This window comes from Doryrhamphus excisus, chromosome 7 (assembly GCF_030265055.1).
Source record: "Doryrhamphus excisus isolate RoL2022-K1 chromosome 7, RoL_Dexc_1.0, whole genome shotgun sequence".
NCBI lineage: Eukaryota > Metazoa > Chordata > Actinopteri > Syngnathiformes > Syngnathidae > Doryrhamphus > Doryrhamphus excisus.
Genome location: NC_080472.1, coordinates 18,138,787 through 18,153,377, shown reverse-complemented (window position 1 = coordinate 18,153,377; position 14,591 = coordinate 18,138,787). Strand labels below are relative to the sequence as shown.

General features: G+C 40.2%; 1 protein-coding gene across 6 annotated transcripts in view; it reads right to left on the bottom strand.

Annotated features, from left to right (window-relative positions):
* grm8a (glutamate receptor, metabotropic 8a) overlaps window positions 1-14,591 on the bottom strand; it is a 181,551-nt gene that overhangs the window by 105,725 nt on the left and 61,235 nt on the right. For 2 of the 6 annotated variants that reach the window (XM_058078579.1, XM_058078580.1), the window contains exon 3: window positions 2,200-2,416. In XM_058078579.1, the coding sequence (XP_057934562.1) occupies window positions 2,200-2,416 (217 nt within the window). The other 4 variants (XM_058078583.1, XM_058078581.1, XM_058078584.1 and 1 more) reach the window with 4 other exon arrangements.

The window sequence follows — 14,591 nt, the reverse complement described above, 5'->3', positions numbered from 1 at the left end:
TGCCACAGCCCCCCGAGGCGACCCCACTGCAAACACGGAGAGTCAGAAATGGACGGCGCAAACAATGGCGGAGCTACAGGAGGACAGCAGGGCGAGCGAGGGGCCATCACGTCGTTGGCCGTATCCGTCAGTAAATATTTGTCCCAAGTGATGTTTTCCATGAGACAAGGAAGCCGGCCCCCTCCATTTGTGATCCGTCAATATCACTTCACCAACTGGGTCTCAGATCCGGATCTGTTTTGTCCCCCCTTTTCAGGTGTCACTCTAATTTCCTCTCATGCTGTTTGCTGTCTCTCTGCAGGTGTGATTGAGAATTGACTCCCACCGCAGCACACTTCATTCGTGATCAAATATAACACGGCCCAACGCACTACTAAAAAAAAGCACTTTGATGTCAATGGTAATGGCCCACATTGCATTTGTTTACGTCTGTCTGGAGGTTGGAAGATGAGAAAAGAAAGGCTTTCCCTTCCTTTTTGATAAAACTAACCTTTTTTGATATAACTCGCTTGTAAAATGCATCTCCAAGCGGAAAAAAACGCATTTGATTTCAACTTGTGCATAAAAAAACCCTCACAAAATGTTACTTTCAACAATTCAACAAGAAAACGCAACAAACATCATAAGGACCCTTAAAGCTACATTATGTGATCATTGTGGTTGAAAACACTGCACAAAAAAAAACTGCTGGGACAGGCCCCGATGGATGGGTGGATGCACCAATCATCAAGAAAGCAAAGCAAACATTATATGTGAGCCTTAAAGCTACACTATGTAACAACTGTGGTTGAAAACAGCACCTCGAAAGTCATAAACATCTGTGCTTGCAACGATGACCCAACCTCAACTCTATTGCTGGACCAGCCAGGACACCGCATGTCATGCAAATTCAACAGCTAGGTATTGACATATGGCTTGACGTATGATGTTATTGTTTTTTTTTCGGATGTGAACTGTAGCTTTTGACCGTGTTTTTCTTCAATTAAAACCACATCAAGAAATGATACACAACCCTAATTAAAGCTACAATATGTGACAACTGTGGTCTAACCTAGAGCCTCCTACACTGAGTAGAGTGGTTTTGCAATGCTGACCAAAAACAAGTATTTGGTTGGACCAGCCAGGACACCACATATTGTGCAAGTCCAACATATGACGAAATTGCACTTGTGGTGGGTGTTATCAAACTTAATGTACCGACCATCAAGAAATCATAAGTGCCTCTTAAAGCTATACTATGTGAAAGTTGTAGTTTAAAAAAGAAGCTCTAAAGTCAGAACAATTAGAGCGAAATCTCTCTTTTTGCAATCTGCCCCCATTACAACTGTTTTGCTGGACCAGCCAGGACACCCCACATTGTGCTAGTTCAACTTCAGGCAATACTACACTCATGGTGGGTGTTGCCTAGCAATAATGAAGAAATCGTAAGTGTAAGACACTTAAAGCTACACTATGTGACAATTGTGGTTTCAAATAGAAGCTCTAATTCATGAAAATTGGAGCAGAATGTCAGTTCAAACTCAATGTGCCAATCGTCAAGAAAGCAAAGCAAGCACCATAAGTGCCCCTTAAAGCTACACTATGTGACAGTTGTAGTTTAAAAAAGAAGCACTAAAGTTAGGATCTCTCTTTTTGCAACCCTTGTCCCCATTACAACTGTTTTCCTGGACCAGCCAGGACACCTCACATTGTGCTAGTTCAACTTAAGGCAAACTCAATGTGCCAATCATCAAGAAAGCAAAGCAAGCACCATAAGTGCCCCTTAAAGCTACACTATGTGACAGTTGTAGTTTAAAAAAGAAGCTCTAAAATGAGGACAATTTCAGGGAAATCTCTGTTTTTGCAATCTGCCCCCATTACAACTGTTTTGCTGGATCAGCCAGGACACGCTGCGCTAGTTCAACTTAAGGCTAAGGTGGGTGTGGCCTACCAATCATTAAAAAATTGTAAGTGTAAGACCCTTAGACACTTAAGACACTTAAAGCTACACTATGTGACAATTGTGGTTTCAAAAAGAAGCTCTAAAGTCATGAAAATTGGAGCAGAATGTCAGTTCAAACTCAATGTGCCAATCATCAAAAAAACAAAGCAAACACCATAAGTGACCCTTAAAGCTACACTATGTGACAATTGTGTCTTAAAACAGCAATGTATCATCAGCAATAACATCATCAAAATAGAAAATTGTGAGTTCCCTACCGGTTTCCCTGGAGATCTGGACAAACGCCTCCACGCCGCTCTCGCCATAGTTGCCCTCGGAGGCCAGCGTGGACACATAGTTCCACTCCATAGCGGTGACGATGTCCATCATGGCCTGAGCCTGGTAGGAGTCCGGTGGCACCACGCGGGAAAAGAAGTCATAGCGGGTGTTGTCGCTCAGCTCGGGTGCCGTGGAAGCGTAGCTGATCTGCGGGATCTGGCGGACAGGGACAGTGACGGGGGTGCCGTTAAAGGCCGCTAAAGGACAGACAGGCTGATTGATTTCACCTCTGATGGAAGGGGACACACGCACACGCTCATTAAGATTCATTGGATGAAAGTAAGACTTTAGTTGCAATGGAAAGGCAAACATACAGTCCAAGTGACAGCTGTCCGTCACACTTCTAAAGGCTGCTGAGCACAGCGGACACATCAAGGGAAATAAAAAAAAAAGCTGTCAATTACGCAATCTCTTTATTCCCTTGAAGGTGTCATACGTGAAGCAGCTGCTACTTTGCATCAGGCATTTATCAAAAGGTCACGGTTACGTGCGGTTGCGTCTTTTGTCTTCGATAGCATGCAAATGTACAAAAATGGCTTGCAAATTTTTTTAAATGATTGTAAGATTTGAGTTAATTTTAGTAAAAATGGCCTCTTACTAGCAACCCTAGCAACAGTCCAACAGTATTTCCCCCATCACACACACACACAACAATTCACCCAGCCCCTTTTACCCATGAAAGGCCAACCATAATTCCCCAATGAGAGGGTGAGGCAAATTGTCAAAAAGGTACCATATTTACTCTTACAACACTTTTCTTTTATGTTACAAAAGCCTTTCAATATTACCGCACTTAAGTTCCACTTTCTGTATACATTTTAAGCACAAAATTACATTTAACTACATTTACTCAGAAACTACCCAGTTAACTCCCCCCTCCTCCAGGTGACACTTGGGAGAGTCCAATCAAGGCATTCATATGCATCTGGCCTGCACTCACATGCTTGTGCCCCGACCAATCACATCAAAGAAAGGAGAAACTGGTGACTTCTAAATGGAAAACTAACTAAAGTGGCAATTAAACAAATGAAATGGCAAACAAATATATTTAAAGTACTAACCAGAATATATGTGTAAATAACAAAAGCCAGCTATATACACAAATAGGAAACATGGCAGTGTGTAGGTGGGGCATACACCTGATCAGTGAGGGAGGATTGGCAGCTCCCTCACAGTAATGGTAATGGTTTAATTTCATTTGAACATGCATCAGATTACAATTGAATGCATCACATAATCAGTTCACAGTTCCACATGTCCAAAAGGAGTAGGAAGAAGCAAAGCTTATTAAATCCTACCCCTCCATCTGGTACTTTTACAATCAGTAACTGTTACATTTGTTCACCTCCTGCTTTCCTAATTTTAATTTTAATTTTAATTTTAATTTTAATTTTAATTTTAATTTTAATTTTAATTTTAATTTTAATTTTAATTTTAATTTTAATTTTAATTTTAATTTTAATTTTAATTTTAATTTTAATTTTAATTTTAATTTTATTAATTTATTTCAAGAAAAAAAAACTGCATCTCAGCTTCGCCATACAAGTGAAAAAGTCCATTGTTGGTATCAACTTCACTCTTGCCTTTTTTGTTTTTGATGTTCTTCATGTTCATCAATTATTTTTTATATTATTTATTCAAACACAATGAGCTAACAATCAAACAGCATCATACCGAGACACAGACAGACACGTGATACCAGCAACGACAGTGCCAGTAAGTCTATAGTTAGTGTGGAGTCCCACATGGTTCAATCCTCAGTCCCCACATGTTTTTCATTTAAAAAGGTCAAGTGTATCCCAAACACAGTTTCTTTTGCATTATTTCAACAATTAAGGTTATGAAGATATGTGAAATATAAAATATGTGAAATACTACATTTTGTTTACTGAAATTCCACATTTTGGTTACTGCAATTCTACATCTTGTTACTGTATAGGTTATTGTTTTTGATGTACATATATTTACACTTATTTTGAACAGCACTTGCCAGTTTTATATTGTTATTCCTTGTTTTATTTTTATCATTTTCATTAGGGCTCTTATTTTTACTCAAATTCCGTTGTATGCAATACAATGACAATAAAGGCGATTCTGATTCTGAAGATGTCAAATTGGTCTAATTTTCTCCATTTTAGGCATGATATTGGTTCTCTCCACAGATTTCATGAACGTAAAAGATACATTCTTCAAAGAGGACACAGATGGTAAATAAGCTAAGAGTCAAACAATAGGAATGGAGAAACAATACGTGTTCAACTATGTTAATGAGCATCCCCTCTGTTGTCCTTTGCTTATCTGTGCAAATAGACACATATCCATTTCAAAGAGGGAATAAAAACACTGCTCGGCCAGGAAACGCAGTATTTATGTATTTATTATGTATTTTTTTTTTACAACAGCGACCTGTGCTAAGTCGCAGCTTTGATCTTTTGTTATTGTACACAAAAAAACGGAGACTGTTTTTTTTTTTTTTTTTGTCCGATCCTTGCACAGGACCATTACCGTGGATGTGGACGGAGCAGATATGTATGAATTTGGGAAATTGTACAAAAAAAAACATGTGTGATATATTCAATGTGGATGTTTGGTGGAAAATATAAACACTGATTCTCCATCCTAGATACTAGATCCTTACAAATACAACCAAGTCATTTTGCGATGTGTTTGAAGGGACTTTTTTTTTTTAGGAGTTGGAGCAGAGGAAATTAATGGCTTGGTTCACCCACACCGCCGGCGAAGGAGATTATGTTTCCAATCCTCCCATAATTCCATTTGCTCTAATGAATGTGTGTGTAGGGAGGAGTGTGTGTGATAAAGAGGGAAAAGGGATGTATGCCGCTTAAAAGGGGGGTTTCAATTAACGCTCATCTTGAGTAATGTGAACGCGATGGTAATTCAAGCAGATTCTTTTCAACTTTTTTGACTTCAAAACAAATATTTCTGGTTATGTCACAACCTACATATTGCGGTTAGTATTGTATACTATATAAGTGTTGCGCTTGCATTCTTTTGCATATCTTAGTGGTGGGAAATGTCAGGAAAGTGCTCTATGCTGTATCTTCCCACGACAACGACCTTTTGAAATGCATGGGTGAAAAGTTGCAAAGAAAATATTTGCTCTTTAAAAAAAAAAAAAAAGCAATATCACTTGTCAGCATGTGACCTGACCAATACTGCAGTACAGCCTTTATAATAATTAATAATACTACCAACAACCTGTAGTCTTACAACGACATGTGTGCGTGAACACGCATCTGCACTCGTGTTGTAGTATAATGGAGCTGTCTTGACCAGAGCGTGAGCATGAGCATGATTGATTGCTTTGGTCTGGAGCTAATTAACCCCACTGAATTGCACACATGCATGGCCTCGCTTTGTGTTAAACACACATTCAGTGTGATATCATTGCGGATCACCATCATTAATTGGTGTGATACAGTGAAAATAAAAATAAAAATAAAAATAAAAATAAAAATAAAAATAAAAATAAAAATAAAAATAAAAATAAAAATAAAAATAAAAATAAAAATAAAAATAAAAATAAAAATAAAAATAAAAATAAAAATAAAAATAAAAATAAAAATAAAAATAAAAAAAATAACTAATAAATTCCGTTTTAGTTGCTGATTTGGAATCAGAAATAGCTGATATTTAAGGCAAAAGTCTCTAGATAATGCTGATTGCGGCAAAATAAAGTCTTATCATTTAATTAGGACAGATACCGTAGCAGCTACTACTACTACTACTACTACTACTACTACTAGAGTGCTCCCTTTGCCATTTCCATTTCATTACACACCTGCTTTTGCCCCGCGCTTGCACCCCACATCACAATACACGCTGCAAAGTACAATCACAGCGTGGGATGTTACATTGACAAGGATGAGGAAGAGAGGTAAAAAAAAAAAAAGATAAACAACAGCATGGGGTGAAAGAGAAACAACATAAGACAACAAACAACGCCAAGAACAGAGAAAACTTTTAATGGGAGCCCAAAAGCGGAAAGACAAAAAGGGATACGTGAGGGGAAAGATGAGCGGGAATGTCTCGAGGATGAGGAGGATAAATGGGCAGGACAGACAGAATGAGGCGGGTGATAATTATTGTGGAAAAAGGCGTGAAAAGGAAGAGCAGAGTGGGAAAGGGGGTCATTAATAGGATGGAAAATAAAGCAAGGAATGTGAGCCGCATGCAAACAACAACAACAACACGATGACGACACTTGTTATTCCGTCAGAATATATATACTATATATATATATATACTTCATAGTGGCCTAACTGAAGCATTTCCAAGCATAATAGTGATTAAAGAACTAAGTCAGTCAATAAAAATTGGAATTGTGGATGTAGTATAATTCATTGCACACTAGGTGTCAGTAAAGAGTAGTAATAGTAATAGTAATAGTAATAGTAATAGTAATAGTGAGACAGGCACCATCAGGAATCTATTCATATTCATTCATTCATTTTCTACCGCTTATCCTCACGAGGATCGCGGGGGTGCTGGAGCCTATGCCAGCTGTCTTCGGGCGAGAGGCGGGGTACACCCTGGACTGGTGGCCAGCCAATCACAGGGCACATATAGACAAACAACCATTCACACTCACATTCATACCTATGGACAATTTGGAGTCGCCAATTAACCTAGCATGTTTTTGGAATGTGGGAGGAAACCGGAGTACCCGGAGAAAACCCATGCATGCACGGGGAGAACATGCAAACTCCACACAGAGATGGCCAAGGGTGGAATTGAACCTAGGTCTCCTCGCTGTGAGGTCTGTGCGCTAACCACACGACTGCCGTGCAGCCCATATTCATTCATCTTCTATGTTGCTTGTTCACTGTAGGATCGCGGCTAAATGCTGGAGTCTATCCCAGCTGGCCTTGGGTAAGAGGCGGGGTACACTATGGACTGGTCGCCCTGTGATTGGCTGACTGGCTGGCTCACATCTCACAATTTAGACCAAGGGTGGGCAAACTACGGCGGCTCGGGGGCCACATGCGGCCCACCAAGAGTTTGAATCTGGCCTGCCAGTTGCTTTCTAAGTATTTCTACTTTTAACATACAAGTTGGCAACATGACATGAAGTCGGATGTCTTATTCAGTAAAAAAAAAAAAATTATAATTAAATTATGTAATATGATATGGTCCCTTTAATGTGCTCCTGAAAAAAAGGGACATGAGAACATAAATAGCAAATAATTCAATGCAGAATGTTAGAATTATAAGCGTAAAATAGTGTGTGTGTGTGTTAAATATATTTTCTGCCCCCCCGGACAATTTTGTTAACTAAACGCGGCCCCTGATTTAGACCCTGCAATTAACCTACCATGCATGTTTTTGGGATGGGGTAAGATGCCGGAGTACACCAGAGAGAACATCTAACTCCACACTGATGTGTCCAACAGAGATTTGAACCCTGATCTTGTGTGGCTAACATGCTAACCACTAAGCCACCATGTAGCCAACAAGCATTTACTGTTTAAATGATCTCACAATGATAAGAACATATGAATCATAACAATAACAGGCTACGATAGGGGTCATAAATCAACACACATCTATAGGCCTGCTAATACGGTCCCCTGGGGAACACATTTACTGTGACACACATGAACAGAAGTTTCATTACAGCTTAATGTTGGGTAATACATATGAGTCTATGTGATTTATGTCTATGCTATCTTATTTACATCTAATATGTCTTGTTTTCTCTGATTGTATTTACTATATTAGAGAATACAAATGTAAATGTGACTATAGGGGTGTTATTGCATGTGTAAGGGGCTCTAATCATTTTGAAAACATTTAGAAGCAATGGAAATATTCAATTTATTAATATTGAATGCTAATTTCAAAGTGTGTAATCAGAGTGTTGTATATATATTTTTTTAGATTCACCCCTCCACCCCCCCCACACACGTATTCAATGCTTTTCAAGTATGAAATGTATAGGTAGTCACCACTAATGAATTATAATGTAAGATGATCCATCATGTAGTCACTTACAGCATACAACTACGGTGTGTTCAAGGACCGCTTGGCGAAAAAAACATGATCAGTGAAGCATGAAAACATGAACGGGTAAGAATTGTGGGCCTCCAGTCATGTAGATAATAATAATAATAATAATAATAATAATAATAATAATAATAATAAGGGACATAGGGAGTTTTTTATGTCTTAACTGTCATCAATTGAATTCTTGAAGGGACTTGAAGTCCTCCTTTCCACCATTTTATCTGGTGAAAATGTCTGCCTGCGATTGTTATTTCTGACATTTTAAAAGAGACATTTAAATGTGACAGCTGCAGCCCTTCAAAAATGTGTTTTGTTTTTTTCCTACGAGATAAACAAAGAGAAATGGAAACAGAAGCGCAGATGATGTATTGTACAATATGCATGATGCACTACATTATCATCATCATCATCATCATCCTCATCCTCCTCCACCGTCCTTCATCCCGCCTGCTGACCTTTCTTCAACAGAGAGGCTGTGAATTGTTTCCAGATAAGTGCAGACTTTAATAACAGGCTTCCGCCTGAATTCAAATTGACCAAAGGCATGAGTCGCTATCGTTCGCCGGAAGCGGCATTACGCATTTAAATGTAGCATGTATGACGCCAACGCTGTAAGAAATATATGAAATATGTGTATCTAAGGTTGTTTTTTGGACAATAAACTGTTGTGTCAACTTGCCTTCAGTGCTGCTCACGCTAGTCTATGAATGTTTTAATGGCGGTGGGGAGGCCGTGGGTGCAAATTGACCATCATGTTTCCACAGATGTGCCCACAGATATACCTTACCACTACCAATAATGGTTCATTTCAACTGTGAAGTGACAAACTTTCTTTCTTTTGTACTGGACGATGTACGATAAGATGACTAATAATGAACTGGATGCTTTTGGCACGTAGTTGGGTGCCTCAAGCTGAGTGAGGGTGGTTGGATATGGGGTTTTTATTCTGTGTAGACAAGGAATAATATATGTTTTGTTGGGATGAGGTTGGAATTTGCGTGTTTAGGCGGGTGGGACTAGATAAGTCTTGACTTCTTCCCATTCCCTTTCCAACATTCATTCATCCATTTATTCATTTTCTACCGCTTAGCCTCACAGGGGGTGGTGGAGCCTATCCCAGCTGTCTTCGGGCAAGAGGTGGCCAGCCAATCAAAGGGCATATATAGACAAACAACCATTCACACTCACATTCACCTATACCTATGGACAATTTGGAGTCGCTAATTAACCTAGCATGTTTTTGGAATGTGGGAGGAAACCGGAGTACCCGGAGAAAGCCCACGCATGCACGGGGAGAACATGCAAACTCCACACAGAGATAGCCGAGGGTGGAATTGAACCCTGGTCTCCTAGCTGTGAGGTCTGCGCGCTAACCACTCGATCGCTGTGCAGCCTACCTCCAACAATATTGGTGACTTTGGGGCGAGAGGCGGGGTACACCCTGGACTGGTTTTAAGCCATCCCCAGCTGTGGTATTATTTCTGTGACAAACACACCACATGGCGATGTTGTTATTAAGCGCCGTGAGCCCAACTGACTTGAAATTTCTCACACAGCTCGACAAAACATGCACTACTAACTTTAGTGTGTTCAGCTGCATCACCAAAAATTTTGATACGCACCTTTAGGGGAGTGTGTAAAGTTTGAGCAAGATTGGTTGAAAAACGGGCTGCACGGTGTTCGAGTGGTTGGCGTGCAGGCCTCACTGCTAGGACACCCGAGTTCAATTCCACCTTTGGCCATCTCTGTGTGGTGTTTGCATGTTCTCCCCCGTGCATGCGTGGGTTTTTCTCCGGGTACCAAGGTTCCCGACTCCAAAATTGTCCATAGGTATGAATGTGAGTGTGAATGGTTGTTTGTCTATATGTGCCCTGTGATTGGCTGGCCACCAGTCCAGGGTGTACCCCGCCTCTCGCCCGAAGACTACTGGCATAGGCTCCAGCACCCCCCGTGACCCTCGTGAGGAAAAGCAGTAGAAAATGAATGAATGATTGACTTTCAAAGTGTGTAATCAGAGTGTTGTATTTTTTTTTCGATAGCTAGCCGCATATGCTAAATGTAACGTAAGCATTTTCTTGCTAATTATGAGGGAGAAACCACTAAGAACAAGATTGCATTTAACTTGCATGAATCGGGGGTTAAATAAAAAAAAAAAACTCCATAGCTCGCCACTGATTGGCTGTAAATCAACACCCGTCCTTACTAGGTGTTGTTTGTCACTTTGTCTCCTGTTTTGTTTGTGACATAATCCCCGTGTTTATTTACATAATCTATTCATCACATCATGGAAGTCCCATGTGCGGAATACTTGATCCTAGCCAGCCACCTGCGGCTTCTCCTCTCGCTTTTTGTTTCTCCCTGCCGCGACACAAAAGTGCTTCCTGCCAGCGCCGCATTGTGACTTGACGCTTCATCTCTAGTCGTGTGCGCATGTGTGTGTGTGTGTGTGGGTCGGGAGAGGCAGGTGCCGGTTTCAACATGAGCACCTTGACACCTGCTGCTATCCATGCACAACGCCGTCGCATCTGTCTCATGTCCTGGTGTGCGACTGCAGACACAAATGTCACAAATTAAAAAAAAAAAAAAAACATTCTGGCAGCTGCAAAATACAACAAGCACACAGATGTACGTGGCAGCCATGCAAACACACTCCTGGGGGGGTTGGGGGGGGGGGGGGGGTGCTCTACAGATGGAAGTCCGATACAAGTGTGTATCGTTTTCACCCAGTGATCCGTTCCTGTTTGGATGTAACTATTTAGTCATGGATGCTAATTAATTCATTCATTCATGTTCTACCGCTTATCCTCACAAGGGTCGCTGGAGCCTATCCCAGCTGTCTTCGGGCGAGAGAAGGGGTACACCCTGGACTGGTGGCCAGCCAATCACAGGGCACATATAGACAAACAACCATTCACACTCACATTCATACCTATGGACAATTTGGAGTCGCTAATTAACCTAGCATGTTTTTGGAATGTGGGAGGAAACCGGAGTACCCGGAGAGAACCCACAAATGCACGGGGAGAACATGCAAACTCCACACAGAGATGGCCGAGGGTGGGAATGAACTCGGGTCTCCAAGCTGTGAGGCCTGCGCGCTAACCACTCGACCAAACGTGTACCAATAAGAAAAAAAAAACTATTTTAAAGTTTTCTTATAATGCATTTTGCTGCGATGATATCAGCCTCCCGCTGGGCTCCAGGCTCCTTCATACTGGAGAATCCAACTGAGAAAACCCAAGCATGCACGGGGAAAACATGCAAACTCCACACAGAGATGGCCGTGGTGAATTGAACTTGGATCTCCTAGCTGTGAGGTCTGTGAGCTAACCACTCATCCACCGTGCAGCCCTGGATGCAAATTTAGCGTTCCCGTGTGGACGGGACCGTAGTTGCAAAAAAGTGAATCCGCCAAGAATGTTGGATTGTTTATTTACTATGTCAGACGACATGTAAAGGTTGTTTCTCCTCATTAGGGAATGTCGCTCGGATGAGACCACAAAGACTTCCATTGCACGTTGCACAGTTTTTGCCTTCAATTGAGGGATGTCCTTCATCCCTTTTAAAAGACGCAGCAGGAATTTTAAACCTGCCAATTTGAGCGTGACCACGCTTGCTTGCTCGCTGTCTCTCGGTCTCTCTCTCTTTTTTGCTGTTGCCCTCCCATGGGTTCGAAAAAAAAAAAAAAAAAAAGCGAGTGAGCTGATAAGATGAAACCCTGAGAGTAAACGGTGCTGCTGAGTCAAGTTTTTCGAAGGTAATAAGAGTCCAACAGTGCGAACAAATGTCACCTGACATTAAAACAAGTCATTTTTTATTCAGGAGGAAATACTGGGCATGCATGTGTGAATGTTTATACTGTAGTTTTGGCAATATATGTTTGTGTAATAAAACTGCTGCACATAATTAAAATTAGTCAAAACATGCACCTCAACTGTGTTGCCTATGCTATTATTTTTCGGAATGTTTGGTGGAGGTGGGGAGGCCGTGGGTGCAAATTGACCATCCCGTTTCCACAGATGTAACCACGGATGTACCTTACCACCGCCAGTGAATGAATAATGGTTCATTTAAACTGTGACGTGAAAAAGGCGGCAAATAAATCAGTCCGTTATTGTTATATATTGACTTTAGCATATGCGGCCCGGGGGCCATTTTTTTTTAGCTGCAGCTTGTTTATTTTTATTGGCCTGTGGCACATTGTAGAAACAAAATAGGGAAATATGAGCAAAAAGGCAAAGAGCAGAAATGTTGATATGAAAAACTACTAACAAGTAAATACAGTATATATAAAATGTAATTTTACAAAATAAAAAAAAATACCTAAAATTATAAGTATAAGTGGCCCCCCCGCAATCTTTGGTTATTATGTGCCCCTCGGTGGAAAAAGGTTGGACACCATTGCCTTAAAATTTTTACACACAGCTGAATGTGTTCTACATTGTAACTTTAACCTGGTAATGGTAATGGTTTAATTTCATTTGTACATTTGAACTGTTACATTTGTTCACTTCCTGCTTTCCATAATACAGTTTAAAGTTTTTTGTTTTGTTTTTTTAAATAATGTACCCCATACCGAAGTAAATTTAAAGTAAGTAAATTTAAAATTTACTTACTTTTAAATTTTAAATTTTAAATTTTAAATTTTAAATTTTAAATTTTAAATTTTAAATTTTAAATTTTAAATTTTAAATTTTAAATTTTAAATTTTAAATTTTAAATTTTAAATTTTAAATTTTAAATTTTAAATTTGATTCAAGACTCTTCATCCTTGTATTTAGCAAACATCAACTGCTTGTATTGTTTTTTGAATTCACTGCTTTGGTGAATCACCACAAAATTTTGTACACACCATTAGGGGACTGGCAAACACATGTCTGTCAAATTTGAGCAAGTTCGGTTGAAGAACGCGTTCACCACGTAAAACCATTTGCATACTCATTGAGTATTTGTCGAATGATTATAAAAATCTGTATAAATATAAGCTAGCATGTATTCCAAAGCATTTTGACCACAACCCATAGTAATATAACTTATATTGTGGTGTACTGTACTGTATTTTGTTTGGGCAAGTCCACTTCCTGAAGCGCTGCACATTAAAGGGTGAAAGTTTGTCAAATCCCTGCTGTGACACAGTTATTAAATTCTGTAAAGTCGCATTGACTTGACTTGTACACACCATTAGGGGACTGATAAGCACACGCCTGTCAAATTTGAGCAAGATTGGTTGAAAAACATGGCCACCATCAAGCAAAACGTCTGTGTTGCCAGGGCAGGGCGGGACATCTGGTGTACTTAATGAAGTGTCCTTACTTTCCTTAAAAAAAAAGACAAGATAAGGGCAAATTCCTACTTTAATTTAAGTTTCTAGGCTTCATTAAAGTCACACTCCCAACATGGACGCTTACCTCGGGGCGCCGTCAAGACTGTCGCTAGAACCGCCTCGTTATCTGCACCGCGCTCTCTCCTGGGAAGCGGTATGATTTTATTTTTAGGGAAGCATTCACTGACGCGCCAGCTGAGGGGGAGCAATTTTGTTCCCGAACGCCACCCATTGGCACCAACCCCTCCAATCTGGAATCACACCTCCTCGCACACTATTTGAGTCAAACATTGACAAGCTACTTTTTTGTCACATTCACACATTCTGTTGCCTTTACTGACTGCTGCAAAATAGGACATATATTACATTTAATGCCAGTGTAGGTGCGCTACTTTATCTTAGCCTAGCATGCTACGGTCGAATCTCCACCTGGAACGGTGGAACACAGGGCTTTTTCAATGGTTTCTAAACCTTTCTAAATACAGTTTAACACTATCAGAGCCCTCTAGACACAAACTAGCACCCCTATAGTCACAGTTACACTTGTATTACTCAATATAGTAAACAAAATAAGAGGAAATTAGCCATTTAAGACATACGGTAAATATTTCTGATGACAGGGTGTGATGCCTGGGAGTTGAGTTTTGAACCGCAAACATAGCCGGGCGCTGTCGTGAGATAATTCACACCTGCTATGAAAAACCTGTTGTTGGCGCTAGGTCTGGTGCTTGTGTGTCTCACTGCACAGTAATTCAGTGTTACAATAAACACTGTGTCGTGTATAATATGTGTTATATTAGCCACGTTTACATGGACCCAAATATTCCAATTCCATTCGTGCCAATCCGAATGAATATATAATCGGATTCCCAGGGGTGGAATATTCCTTTCCCCAATCCGATTGAGGTATCTTGTAACCCGCTCAATCGGAAAGTTGTCAGACTGCGTTCTTCTTCGTGGTGTTTTTCTTCTTCTGTTGTT